Source organism: Neoarius graeffei, chromosome 8 (genome assembly GCF_027579695.1).
Source record: "Neoarius graeffei isolate fNeoGra1 chromosome 8, fNeoGra1.pri, whole genome shotgun sequence".
NCBI classification, from domain to species: domain Eukaryota; kingdom Metazoa; phylum Chordata; class Actinopteri; order Siluriformes; family Ariidae; genus Neoarius; species Neoarius graeffei.
This window is the reverse complement of record NC_083576.1, coordinates 76,186,118-76,197,937: the sequence shown is the minus strand read 5'-3', so window position 1 is coordinate 76,197,937 and position 11,820 is coordinate 76,186,118. Positions and strand designations below refer to the sequence as shown.

The following is an 11,820-nucleotide window of genomic DNA, read 5'->3' as shown; positions in this document are numbered from 1 at the left end:
ACCCCCCCAAAAAAAATCTCAACAGATTTACATCGATCTCAAAAACGATCATTTTGGTCTGAAAAAGTCGGAAATCCGCCAATCGGCGGAAAATTCTCATGCCTGTTTACTAGAGGTCTAAGACCTTCTCACATGTTGGTGATATTTTCAAATCAACTTACTTGGTTTGATTTCCTAAAATATGACCACTGGCCCAAACCAAAATAACAACCCTCCAACATCCGCTGTTAACGAACATAGCCTTTGTTTGTCCTGCGAGGATCGTCTCTGCCTGCTCACTCCAGATGCTGAACTTTGGTTGATGTCAAATGTGTTTGAAAGAATTTTACACTATTATACGCGACATTCGATTGCCAATTGCACTTCCTGGCTCCTGGATATGGTTTTCAGGAATAAATGAACCTACATTAAATCAATAAAACAAAAGTGTGGGATTGATGAGCATGTTTGTGTCTGATCAACCAGCCCAAAGATATGTTTTGATAGCAGAGGAATGAAATGAATAAGCCTTGCTTCCTGGATAAGCTGACATCACATACCTTGACTCCAAGGCCAATGTCTGGAACAATAAAATAAGAGATAATAGAGCTTTTTCTTTTTTTTTTTTAAACAAAAGTTAGTGGAGTTGCTCTTTAACCCTTTAACTGCTTTATACTTGGATTGGATCCTGAATCGCTTTCAAGCTGCACCAATCAAGCTAATTTTCTCCCCATGGGAAACAAGGTCATGATGATCCCAAAACACAGACGTGAAGAACAAAGCAGCACGGCAGGGGATGAGTAATCTATAAACCGTACAACTGGAAAAGAACAGGAAAAAAAAAAAAACACGATTCAATGCAGTTACAGTTTGCCGAAAGCAACATACAGGAAAAAGACTCACTCTCTTGCGTTCAAATCACAAAGCAACTATAAAATATCTAGTAAACCACTGACCGTTGAACAGTTTGAGACTGTAAGTATGATCGTGTTGCCTGCAGTAGACAGACACATTCTGGTCATTGGATCAAGTGTAGACTCGTATCTAATAGCTGTGTGCTGAAACATTAAGGGTGTTTCTCTAAAGGCATCTCTTCAAATTTCCCAGTATAACCTTTGGAACCTTACATAAACATCTCTGCTCTCTTAATCTATTTTAATCAAGTATTCGTCAGTCATTGAAATGGCAACACAAAGAAAAACAACTGGAAGATGGTCTAAAAATAGTGGAGGAAATACCAGTCTAGTCTAGTACGACTTTAGGAACTAAACCTTGGGCTTGGAATGCAGTCAAACCTCACGATGTGGAAGACACGCAATATCAGTAGATATTACACTTCAGAACGACTTGAGCAAATTTGACCCGTTCTGACAAATACCTTGTTTTACTGCAATCAAAGGCAAAAAGATGGAAAAGCATCATCATCATCTCAACACACACAGAAATGTCCCTTCATGTTTCTACTGACGATGCTGGGGTCGTGAATATGTGAACTGAGGAACAGCATGACACCAAATGCGCTCATCTTTAAAAAAAAAAAAAAAATAATAATAATAATGTACATCCCGGTCGAATGGAGAAGGAAGAAAAAAAAAAAGCATGACTTTTCAGTCAATACACAAGTGATCCTTCCCTTTTTGCTGAAGAAATATTCTCCGGATAATTGTCTTAGCAAAGATAGAAAATGGAAGGCCAGCTCTGCTGGTTCTTCAGTTCATTCACATGAGGCCTGAGTCCATAAAACCCAAAAACAGCAATGAGCTCTAATGTGTGTGTGTGTGGACTGTACAGCGTGTTTGCCTTGTCGTGGCCCGTCACTGGCTGGAACTTTTACGTACAAAGTGCTTTGTGCTTTGCGCACATCTTTAACACCTTGTCCGTACCTTTTCTTCAGGACGTGAGTGTATCCTAGAAATCCCTTCCAGCTGACAGGGGGGGGGGGAAACCCAAGGTGTTAAAATAAGCAAAAAACCAAAAATGAGCGAGGAACAAATGAAGCTCAAGAACAAAAGATGGCTTGTGCTGTCCCAGTCTCATCTGTCGAGCAGCAGCTTGAGTGCACGCTCGATGTTCATGCGATGACCGACGCGCGTCACTCCCAGGTCGATTAGGTCCTGTTTCTGCAGGCTGGGCAGGTGTGTGCCCTCTATGTCGTTCTCCAGGAAGGCGTCTCTGTGCTCAGCCAGGTTGAGGCTTTCCAACCAGTCAGCCACATCCTGTTTGGTCCACGAAAGCACAGCCTTGGAGGCGAATGGCTTGCCGGAGGCAGCTTGGAGGAACGAGAGGGGCGAAGGCGAGCGACTTCGGCCCTGTACGGAGGATGTGGTGCTCACCGCGGGTAGAGAGGAGGAAGATGAGGAGCAGCTCAAAATTGGAGGAGGTGATGTGATGCCTGGGCTTGAGGGATGCCGATGGTGGTGCAAGCTCTCAGCCTGTCGGCATGGTGATGGCGCAGGCACGTTCGGGCCGGGCTGATTGGTGAAGGACACGCCGGGGTTCGGCTGGGTTCCTGAGATGAGGGACACACCGTCCTGATTTCTAAAGTAACATAAGGAGAGGAACAAAAATTAAAAGAATTGAATTTAAAAAAAAAGTCAGTGATGGTTTGTGGTCATCAGGTAACTATTAATTGTGAAATGGCTAGTAATTAGTCAAGGAGACCAGACTTGTATTGCAGTCTTTAAGCCGTTTCTCTCCTCATCAAGGAGGATTCATTAGGTCATCATTAGTTCACAGTTGAGAAAAGGCCTGAAAAGAGTGGACAAATCTGTACCCTGGATGACAATCCTCCAAGTACACGACCAGTCCCTCTGACTTACAAGCCAGATAGAAACAAAGGAAGAGAAAGATTGGAGATAAGAAGGCAAACCTTTCATTTTTTGAACTGTGAATAAGACACAAACAGTTTGCCCAACCTTGGTGAACCATATAACTGAAAGCAAAACTGGCTCAAAGCATCCATCCATTATCCATAACCACTTATCCTGTGCAGGGTCACGGGCAAGCTGGAGCCTATCCCAGCTGACTAGGGGCAAGAGGTGTGCTACATCCTGGACAAGTCACCAGATCATCGCAGGGCTGACACTTAAACAACCATTCACACCTACGGTCAATTTAGAGCCACCAATTAGCCTAACCTGCACGTCTTTGGACTGTAGGGGAAACCGGAGCACCCGGAGGAAACCTGCGCAGACACGGGGAGAACATGCCAACTCCACACAGAAAGGCCCCTGTCAGCCACTGGGCTCGAACCCAGAACCTTCTTGCTATAAGGCGACAGTGCTAAAAACTACACCACCGTGCCGCCTGGCTCAAAGCATTTCACTGTTAATCTACCCTAACTTTAAAATCACTGAAGAATGAACAAATCAATGTTCATTCTTCAGTGTCCATTGAACAAATCAATGGGCTCATAGGGTTCCAGAGGTCCTGTAGGAAAGCTGGGAGGTGTGCAACAATTGATATTTCGTTGTAAGTACTGTGTAAACAGGGTATTTGGGGTCAGTTCTTTGGTCTGTAAATAACCACAGATTTCCATAGTAAATGAGGCTCTGGCTTAAAAAAGGTCTGCAGTGGGAGGAGGCAGCAGTGTGTCTTCTTTAAAGAGATGTGCCCAATATAGGCACACAACCCAAACTACTAATGCACACAGATCAAGCTGCGCTGCCTTTTAAGACTAAGAAACAAACTGCATAATCATGTGACTTGAAATACATTCGCCTTTGTCATCACTAGCACGAGATGACATTTTTGTACTTGGGTAAGGGAGCTCTTGAAAACTCTCATGGGGGCAGTTTACATGATATAATGTCTGAGTAATAAATGGGTCATGTTCCAAATCAGGTAAATACACATACATATGCACACAAGCACTAACACACCTCTCCCTCTTCTATGGTTTGGTCTGTGTTCATCACACTGATGTTGCTCATCTCATCCTCAAGGCTGTTCTCATTATTAGGTTGCTAGGCAACTCATTCTTTCATGAGCTCAGCACACACACAAATCTGTGTAGTTAAATGAATGTCTGTGTTACTGGGGCGTGTGTTGGTGGCTGTGATGGGGTGACATACCTCAATCCAAAGTGAGTTCTACATCCTGGGGGAGAGTCTAGTGCTTCCCCTGGCTTTGGTGCTTTGTCTTTGCTGACATGTTGCAGAACAGAGTTTATTTCAGTCAAGCCTTGGGGTTTTGCCTCTGGTCCATGGGGGTTTTTCAGATCCAGAGGTTCCCCCCAAAGCTTTGAGGTTCTTTGTGTTGGGGTTTTTAGAGGCTCTGGTGGGGCAGTTCCCAGGGGTGGTGGGGGGATTGAGGAGGGCACCCTGAAAGAACTTATGGTTTCCTCATTTAAGGCGTCCTTGTAAAGTGCGTTGCTCTTGTTGACGGCATACTTGGCTTTGGGCTTGGGCAGGACCTGTGCCCTGTCCACCAGAAAGGCCTGACCGTCTGCATAGACCATGCAAGTGTCCAGGGTCTCTCCTCCTTCTGATGATAAGGTGGAGATGCTGGATACAGTGGAGACTGTACTTGTTGTCTCCAGTTGGGGGTCTCCACTACTCCGGCTGTCCACTTCAATGCCTGAGTCAATAATGGGCTCATAGGGTTCCAGAGGTCCTGTAGGAAAGCTGGGAGGTGTGCAGTTAGTAAGAACTGTTGGTCTCTTGATCTCCTGATCTCTTGAGTTGCTTGTGGTTAAATGGGGGTAATAGGGAGCAAGTGATGGTCCGCTCATGCCATTGGATTTCTGTTTCAATAGCTCATTGAGTGTCCCTGATTGGTCTTCTGGGATGTCAAAACTGTTGGCAAACTCTAATGGTGGAGGCAGGGGTTCAGCAAACACAAACTCCTCATCGATGTCAACAGAGGCCAGAGGTGGTGGAGGGATACCAAAGGGGAGTTTGACAGGCTCGTCTACAGAGCTGACAGAGATCATTGTTTTTGGTGGCACAGCAGAGAGAGACTTTAGTGGTGCAGGCTTTGCAGGAGCTGGCTGGTTGGGATCACGAAGCTCTCCAGGTGTGCTGTCCGGACAAACATCTTCATCCCTCTCTCCTTCCAACAGGTTGTTCTCCTCAGTTTTGGTCCCATCTGTGGTATGAACCATTAGCAGCCCTGCTGACTTCTGTTGGGATGTGTCCACAATGTCAATCAGCATGTTCTTCTTCTCCTCTGGCCTCTTCTCAGCCTTGCCCAGGTCCAGCTGGAACTTGGACTCGGTCTCATACTTGGACTCTGTCATCTGTCTCCGCAGGCCTCCCCGTGGTCTGCCCATGGTGGCAGTGCTGGAGAAACTCACTTCAACATTGGATCGAAGTTTTGTGTCAATGAAAAGTGGCTTGTTGAGGTCCAGTTTGGATGGGTCACTCTTAAGTGGCAAAGGCTGTGACTGCTCCCTCATGGCCCGGTCTCTGGCAGCTAATGCCAAGGCTAAAGGAGAATTGGGGTCTAGCGGTTTTCCGGTGACAGGGTGAACATAGTTCCCGCTCCCTGAGCTGTAAGTCTTGTGAGCTGGCAGGCTAATGGGACTGTGACCTGTTCTAGTGTTGAGTAACTCCCGAACCATGGTGGGTTCTGGGCTGTTGAAGTCTGTCACATTGCCCCCTCCTCGAGGGATGCTAAGCAGGGATGAAGGGGGAGCCATGAGCCGGCGCAGACGCTCATCACTGCTAAACATGCCCTCATCAATGGACTTTGAGTGTCGCAGACGAGGGGTAGGAGTGGGAGCCACATCCTCATCGGCAGCATCTGTGGATCTGAAAGACGGGGAATTTCTGTGAACCTCCAGCCGTTTTTCCCTGGCTGAAGTGGAAGTCATGGCAGTTGCAAAAGGGCTTCCTGTACTGAGGTTATCATCTGGGCGGAGTTGGCCTGGGTGGTCAGGCGTAGTTGTCTCTATCTCCATACTGCTGCCCTGGCTGCTCTTTCCACTGCTGCTGGTGGAGGGTTCTTTGATGATGATGGTGGGTATGGGGATGGAGCAGGTCTTCTCTGGGCTGTCCTCTACATTGGACTGTTTCACAAGCATGCCCTTTCTCCGTGCAGGCTTGTTTGGAACAAACAGCGCAGCGTTAGCCAGTTTGCCAACATCTGAGTATGGGTTCTCAGGAATCTGGGCTCGGCGCATATGAAGGCTCTGCTGAGCAGTTGGACTGTTGCTGTAGTCCTCTGCATCAAACTGTTCAGAGTTCTCTCTGTAATACACGCCTTGGTCTCTCCAACCTGAACCAAGGCTTGAGTCTCCTCTGTCTGAAGGAGCGTTGTTCACAGTAGGACCTTGAGGGGTGAAGCCTGGTCTGATAGTGCCATAACCATGTCCAGCAGGTGCGGGGGCATTGTTGTGGGGAGGAGATGGAGGGGAAATAGCTGGTGGTGGGGGAATGTCCTCTGATGTGTCAGGCATTGATAGGCTTCTGGTAAATTTTAGCATGGGAGGCGTGAGGAATTGCTTTTCTTCTTCAGTTACCCCTGTGGTTGGATAATAAGAGCCAATTACTCTGAGAGTACCCACATCAAATCGGGCAATCACTTCTCAATATTTCATATCGAACTAATAAACCAAAAGTGGTACTACTGGATCTAATACAGCAAACAGAAATTAATAAGGTTTTGTTTAATTATACACACAAGATGTTTTTCTTTTTTAATTACTCATGAAAACAAAGACCAAATAGTAAGTTACGTACTGTTATTATAATGCTAATGTTGAAAAAAGTTTTATAGTTTTTTATTGAATACTTGCCTATCGATGTCTGTCGTCGGATGGTTCCTTTTGGAACACCCAAGAATGGGCCTTTAGGAGTTGCAGTTACTGATGGGGAATCCACTGACATGTCCTGGCTGTTGCACAGTGACTGGATGACCATAAAGGTAGGTGTGTTAACACAGCGCTTTTAAAAAAGTGCTTGAAGGGAAGTCTGTATTGCAAAATGTGACAGCCTGAAGTGTTTTATTCCACTTACACCACAGGCAATATATATTCTATGCAATAACATTCTGGACAATTGTGTGCCTTAAGCTTTGAGGGGAAGCCATGACCAAATGGTGAGAAAAACAGCTTTGGGACCAAAAGGTCGCTGGTTTGAGTCCCTGAACCAGCAGGCCTGGCTCAGGTGCCCTTGAGCAAGGTGCCTAACCCCCAACTGCTCTGGCAAGAGTGGTGGCGTACCTTGTGTCTGATTAGCCAGAGAAAAACTGATGATGTGATTATCAGTTCGGGCAAGAACTCGGCCATAACTAGCTAAGCTTTGAGCCAACGGTTTGGGGAAGGCCCACATATGGATATGAAGGTCAAATGTCCACATACTTTTGGTCATATAGTGGATATATAAAGCTTTTTGTTCATTATTATTATTATAACCAACATTAGTGTTCAACAGCAAACAATATATATATATATATATATATATATATATATATATATATATAAATAAAATTATTGAGTCCAAGGTAATGCTTACATTCATTTCCGGAGCCACGGCAAAGCACCTGCTTGTGGGGCGTGGTTTAACGGCTGCCACCCTCACATCCACATTTGCATTGTCCCACACCGGTTTCTGGGGTGGGACAACCTCTTCCACTTTATCTGCAAATCAGCACAGTTTCTATTTAGGGAATCAGGGAGCGACAGGACACTACGTCTAATAAAATCAAGCCATTATCCTCTCACAGGATGTACAGAATAAAAAAGAACCCAAACCAAGCAAGGGAGAGGAGACAGAAATAAGTACATTGACACTGGTCAAGGTCAAAGCCGTGCAAGCTCTTCCCGATTCCGTGGGAATGTGTGTCTCAGCGGCCACTGCACAACATGCTAGCGGTAGCGTTTGCTTTCATACAGCTCCCATGCATGGGAAATGATTACTTAGGGTGACGTGAAAAACAATCCTCTTCTTCTGAGCCACAATATCTGAAAGCTGATCATCTACACAGGGGCGGAGGAGAGGGAAGTTCAGTGTCTGATTTGCTGCCATCACATTTGTCAAGTGTGCATCTGGTTTCACGCACTCTCTCTCACACATACACACACACACACACACACAATTTCTCTATGCAAGGTTTAAATCTCCTTATAGTTCCAAAGCAGTTGACCGGTTTTAGCAGAAAAATAGGTAAGAAAAAAAAACCTTTACGTCTGATATATGTATATATCAGGTCTTTACGCATTATACTGTATGGTATCGTAATCCTGTTCAACATAATTAAGTTTCTCATAGTGAAACGCACAGTGGACATCTAATTCAGTGCCTTTGAACCTACATGACGCTGATACCTGGTGATAACTGTGTTTCTCTGTTTTTATCTGTCTGTTCAGCTCAAGAAAGCCTGACGGGAGAAGTAAGATCATTTCATCTGCTCACTGACGTGAAAACGGGTGCCAGCAGCTTTGCACTGAAAATATGGCATTACATTTTGCAGGTGGATTGTTGCTATATTAGACGTCTGCAGCAAGATTTCCATGACAACACCTCGTTGCAGAATGATTCAAAGCTGTAGAGGGTCCTCTTACAATAATGGGTAGCTAGAACGCTAGCACATCCTCAGCTTTACCAAGAACCAGCTTTAACAGTGAAAGTAAGTATAACACTTCCAGTGAGGCATTTCCATTACCAGTAGAAGAAATCTTTCCATTTGCTTTTTCACAATGAAAAATAGAAAATCAGGCCTTTAGAGCATTCAACATGAGTGGCTTGTTTACACTGCTGAAACACTGAATCATTTATGATGTTCTGATTGAGAAAGTTTGCCAGAAAGGTTCACAGGGCGTCTGGTTGAGACTAGAAGTGTGTGTCATTTTGTCCAATAGTTAAGGCATTTCGTCCAAAGCCTTTTTCATGCGCGCTAACAATTATTTTATATTTCAGGTATTCGTTTGTTTGAAAAAAGGAGGAATCCTCAATGAAATTTGAACGAAGCAAAGCACATTTTTGCAAAATGAAAACGAAACCGGAAATGATGGGAATCAGCGAGTGTCAACTTCGGGTGCGTTTGGCTGGGGACGCTTGTGGGGAGAGATCGTTTTTATTAGACCGAATTACATAGAGGGTGGCACGGTGGTGTAGTGGTTAGCGCTGTCGCCTCACAGCAAGAAGGTCCGGGTTCGAGCCCCGTGGCCGGCGAGGGCCTTTCTATGCGGAATTTGCATGTTCTCCCCGTGTCCGCGTGGGTTTCCTCCGGGTGCTCCGGTTTCCCCCACAGTCCAAAGACATGCAGGTTAGGTTAACTGGTGACTCTAAATTGACCGTAGGTGTGAATGTGAGTGTGAATGGTTGTCTGTGTCTATGTGTCAGCCCTGTGATGACCTGGCGACTTGTCCAGGGTGTACCCCGCCTTTCGCCCGTAGTCAGCTGGGATAGGCTCCAGCTTGCCTGCGACCCTGTAGAACAGGATAAAGCGGCTAGAGATAATGAGATGAGATGAGAAATTACATAGAAAATCTATACTCGCGCTTCTTTATATAGGCACGCTGATGCCTCTTGATCATGTGCAGGTGAGCCTCATTAACGGCACGCGTGCAAGAGTCTGAAGACAGAAAATGCACATTCAGTGCGAAGTATTACACCGTGTCAGTGCGCATTACCGAGCCTTATTCTTTCCGTGTAGATTCCCTGGGTTTCCGATCCTGTTTCCTGTTCTAATGCCCAGGTCAGACAGCAAGCTGCAACTAGTTTTCAACTACTTGCGTCTACCTGCGATAACAAAATCGCAGGTAGACGCAAGACTGGTCTTACGTCGACGCACGACGACACAGATAACGGCAGTGTTGCAGAGGGTCTTTAGTAATGGCAGGTTGACGCAAGTGGATCACAATCTATTCGCATTTCAGCTGTGATTCGCTTCCAAATAGCAGGTTGACGCATGTAGAGGCAGGCGGTCGTGCAACGCTTGAGCGACCAATCGCAGGTTGAAGCAGTTTGGAGTGTGTTGAGAAGAAGAGAGGAAGGCAAAAATGCACGTTCAGACGAACTCTGGGATTTCCACAAGACTCATAGTTTATTAACTTACTACAGCAAAATTCTCAGAGTTAATTTCCCAGTGTTGAGCAAAAGTGTTAAAGGTCTCATGGCATGGTGGTTTGTTGATGCTTTAAACGGGCTCGTGGAGGTTTCCGGATGTTATATCCGCAGCCTTTCTCGAAATGAACCCTCGGCACGTAGATATAGCCTCCTGGGAGAAAGCCCCATTTCAGCGCTTTTCCCAGTGCGTTGTTTTGCTAATGAGAAGCAGGAGGCGGGGAAGGGTAGAGGGTGGGGGCGGGTCTTATCATTAATATTCATGACATGTAAACGTGTTACCTCTGATTGGCTAACAGCACTGTGATGCTACCTCCAGTGGGTCAGAACAAGCGGATGTGGGTGTGGGTGTCTTACTATGGCGAGAGAGAAGGAACAAACCGCGAAGGGAAAAATACCGCGCGCTGACGTCATTAAGGTGCGACGCGAGGAAATAAAATAAATTCAACAAATGTTTGGGTTTTTACTGAACAAACAAACAAATAAAATGAACGAGTGACTTAAAAAAAAGAATGTGGGTGTCTTTGTAAAAACTGTTTTGATTGGCTATTATAACAGAGCATGCTGCATGCTTTTTGGTTTTGTAGCGCAGAGTACCTGGCTAACTGCAGGAAGCGGTTAGCTGCACAGCTAATGTAGCCATTGCAAGGCTAACGTGGCACCGATTTTAAAACACGGCAAAACGACTTAACAGTTATACACTTACTTGTTTGGTGTTTGTGGCTGATGCGGCAGGGATGCTTGGTACGGACCCAGGCTTCAGTGACAGTTGATGTGCAAAACCTGCCCTGTACTGTCCCAAGTTGTGGAAACATTCCTCAGGAAAATGCTTCCGACAAACATACACCGTCTTAGGTAGACTCGACGGCGTATTATTGGAGTAAATAAAATTAAGCCACTGCGTCTTCAGGGGCTCGCCCGTCGGCAGTAAAAACAGACTCCTTTCTGTGTTGTCACATCCATGTACAGTGCAACTTCCATGTTTGGTGGCAACTTTTGAGCTGGGGGGGCAATCCATACAGTGGGTGGGAATCCAGAGGGGGGGCGTGGGGATCATCTCCCTTGCTGACGTAGTAAAGGGAAGAGTTTATCAACGTGCCGTTTTGACGCGCCATTCTCAAATGTTGGGCATAGTTTGGTTTACACATTATGAAATTTCTAGCCACTGGGGTGACTTAAGAAGGTCAGAGGAACTCATTTTAACGTTAAAAAACCTCAGAAAGTGAAAATTTCATGCCATGGGACCTTTAAAATATAGAGTTAAAATGACACTGTAAAAAGCTGATTTAACTCTAGGAAGTGTGAAATTAACACTGCAGAGATTGGGACAAAATAAACACCAGCATAGTGTTAAAACGGACTCTCTCAGAGTTGATTTAACACTGTAAAATTTGCTGTGTACACTTCGACCTCACCATGCCCGGTAAAACACAAGCAGGAGCCGGTGACGCCACCTCTCTAGGTAACACGGCGTGTCGTAAAGGCACATTTCACAATTTCGACTGTTACAACATCTGACCGCAGCGAAGGATTTGGCGCAAAACGCCTGCGTCCACTTGCCACCCAACCGATTGCAGGTCACAGCATGCGTTTTTTCCGTTTTTGTTTTTGCCTGGTTTAGCCTGTTTGTGACTCGTCCGACCTTTTGCTAGTTTGACGTTGATGAGATTGCCTGCCGTTTTGGATTGTTTTCACAATTGTTAATAAACATTACTTCTGTACTTGTATCTGTCTCCTGCTGCTCTCTGACAGTAGGCGGTACATAAAGGTTATTAGGTATATAAATCACGATTTAAGTATAAAATAATTGATAGTGTGGATAAAAAAGGCT

The 11,820-nt window shown here is 45.4% G+C and overlaps 1 protein-coding gene across 1 annotated transcript in view; it reads right to left on the bottom strand.

Annotated features, from left to right (window-relative positions):
• Positions 1-2,012: 2,012 nt before the first annotated feature.
• The window catches only part of shank2b (SH3 and multiple ankyrin repeat domains 2b), a 423,060-nt gene continuing 413,252 nt past the window's right edge, over positions 2,013-11,820 (bottom strand). The window contains exons 20-24 of the mRNA XM_060928256.1: positions 7,841-7,900; positions 7,437-7,561; positions 6,719-6,830; positions 4,053-6,444; positions 2,013-2,517 (exon numbers count right to left, since the gene is read on the bottom strand). Of these exons, the coding sequence (XP_060784239.1) occupies positions 2,013-2,517; positions 4,053-6,444; positions 6,719-6,830; positions 7,437-7,561; positions 7,841-7,900 (3,194 nt within the window). The remainder of the gene's footprint in view (positions 2,518-4,052; positions 6,445-6,718; positions 6,831-7,436; positions 7,562-7,840; positions 7,901-11,820) is intronic.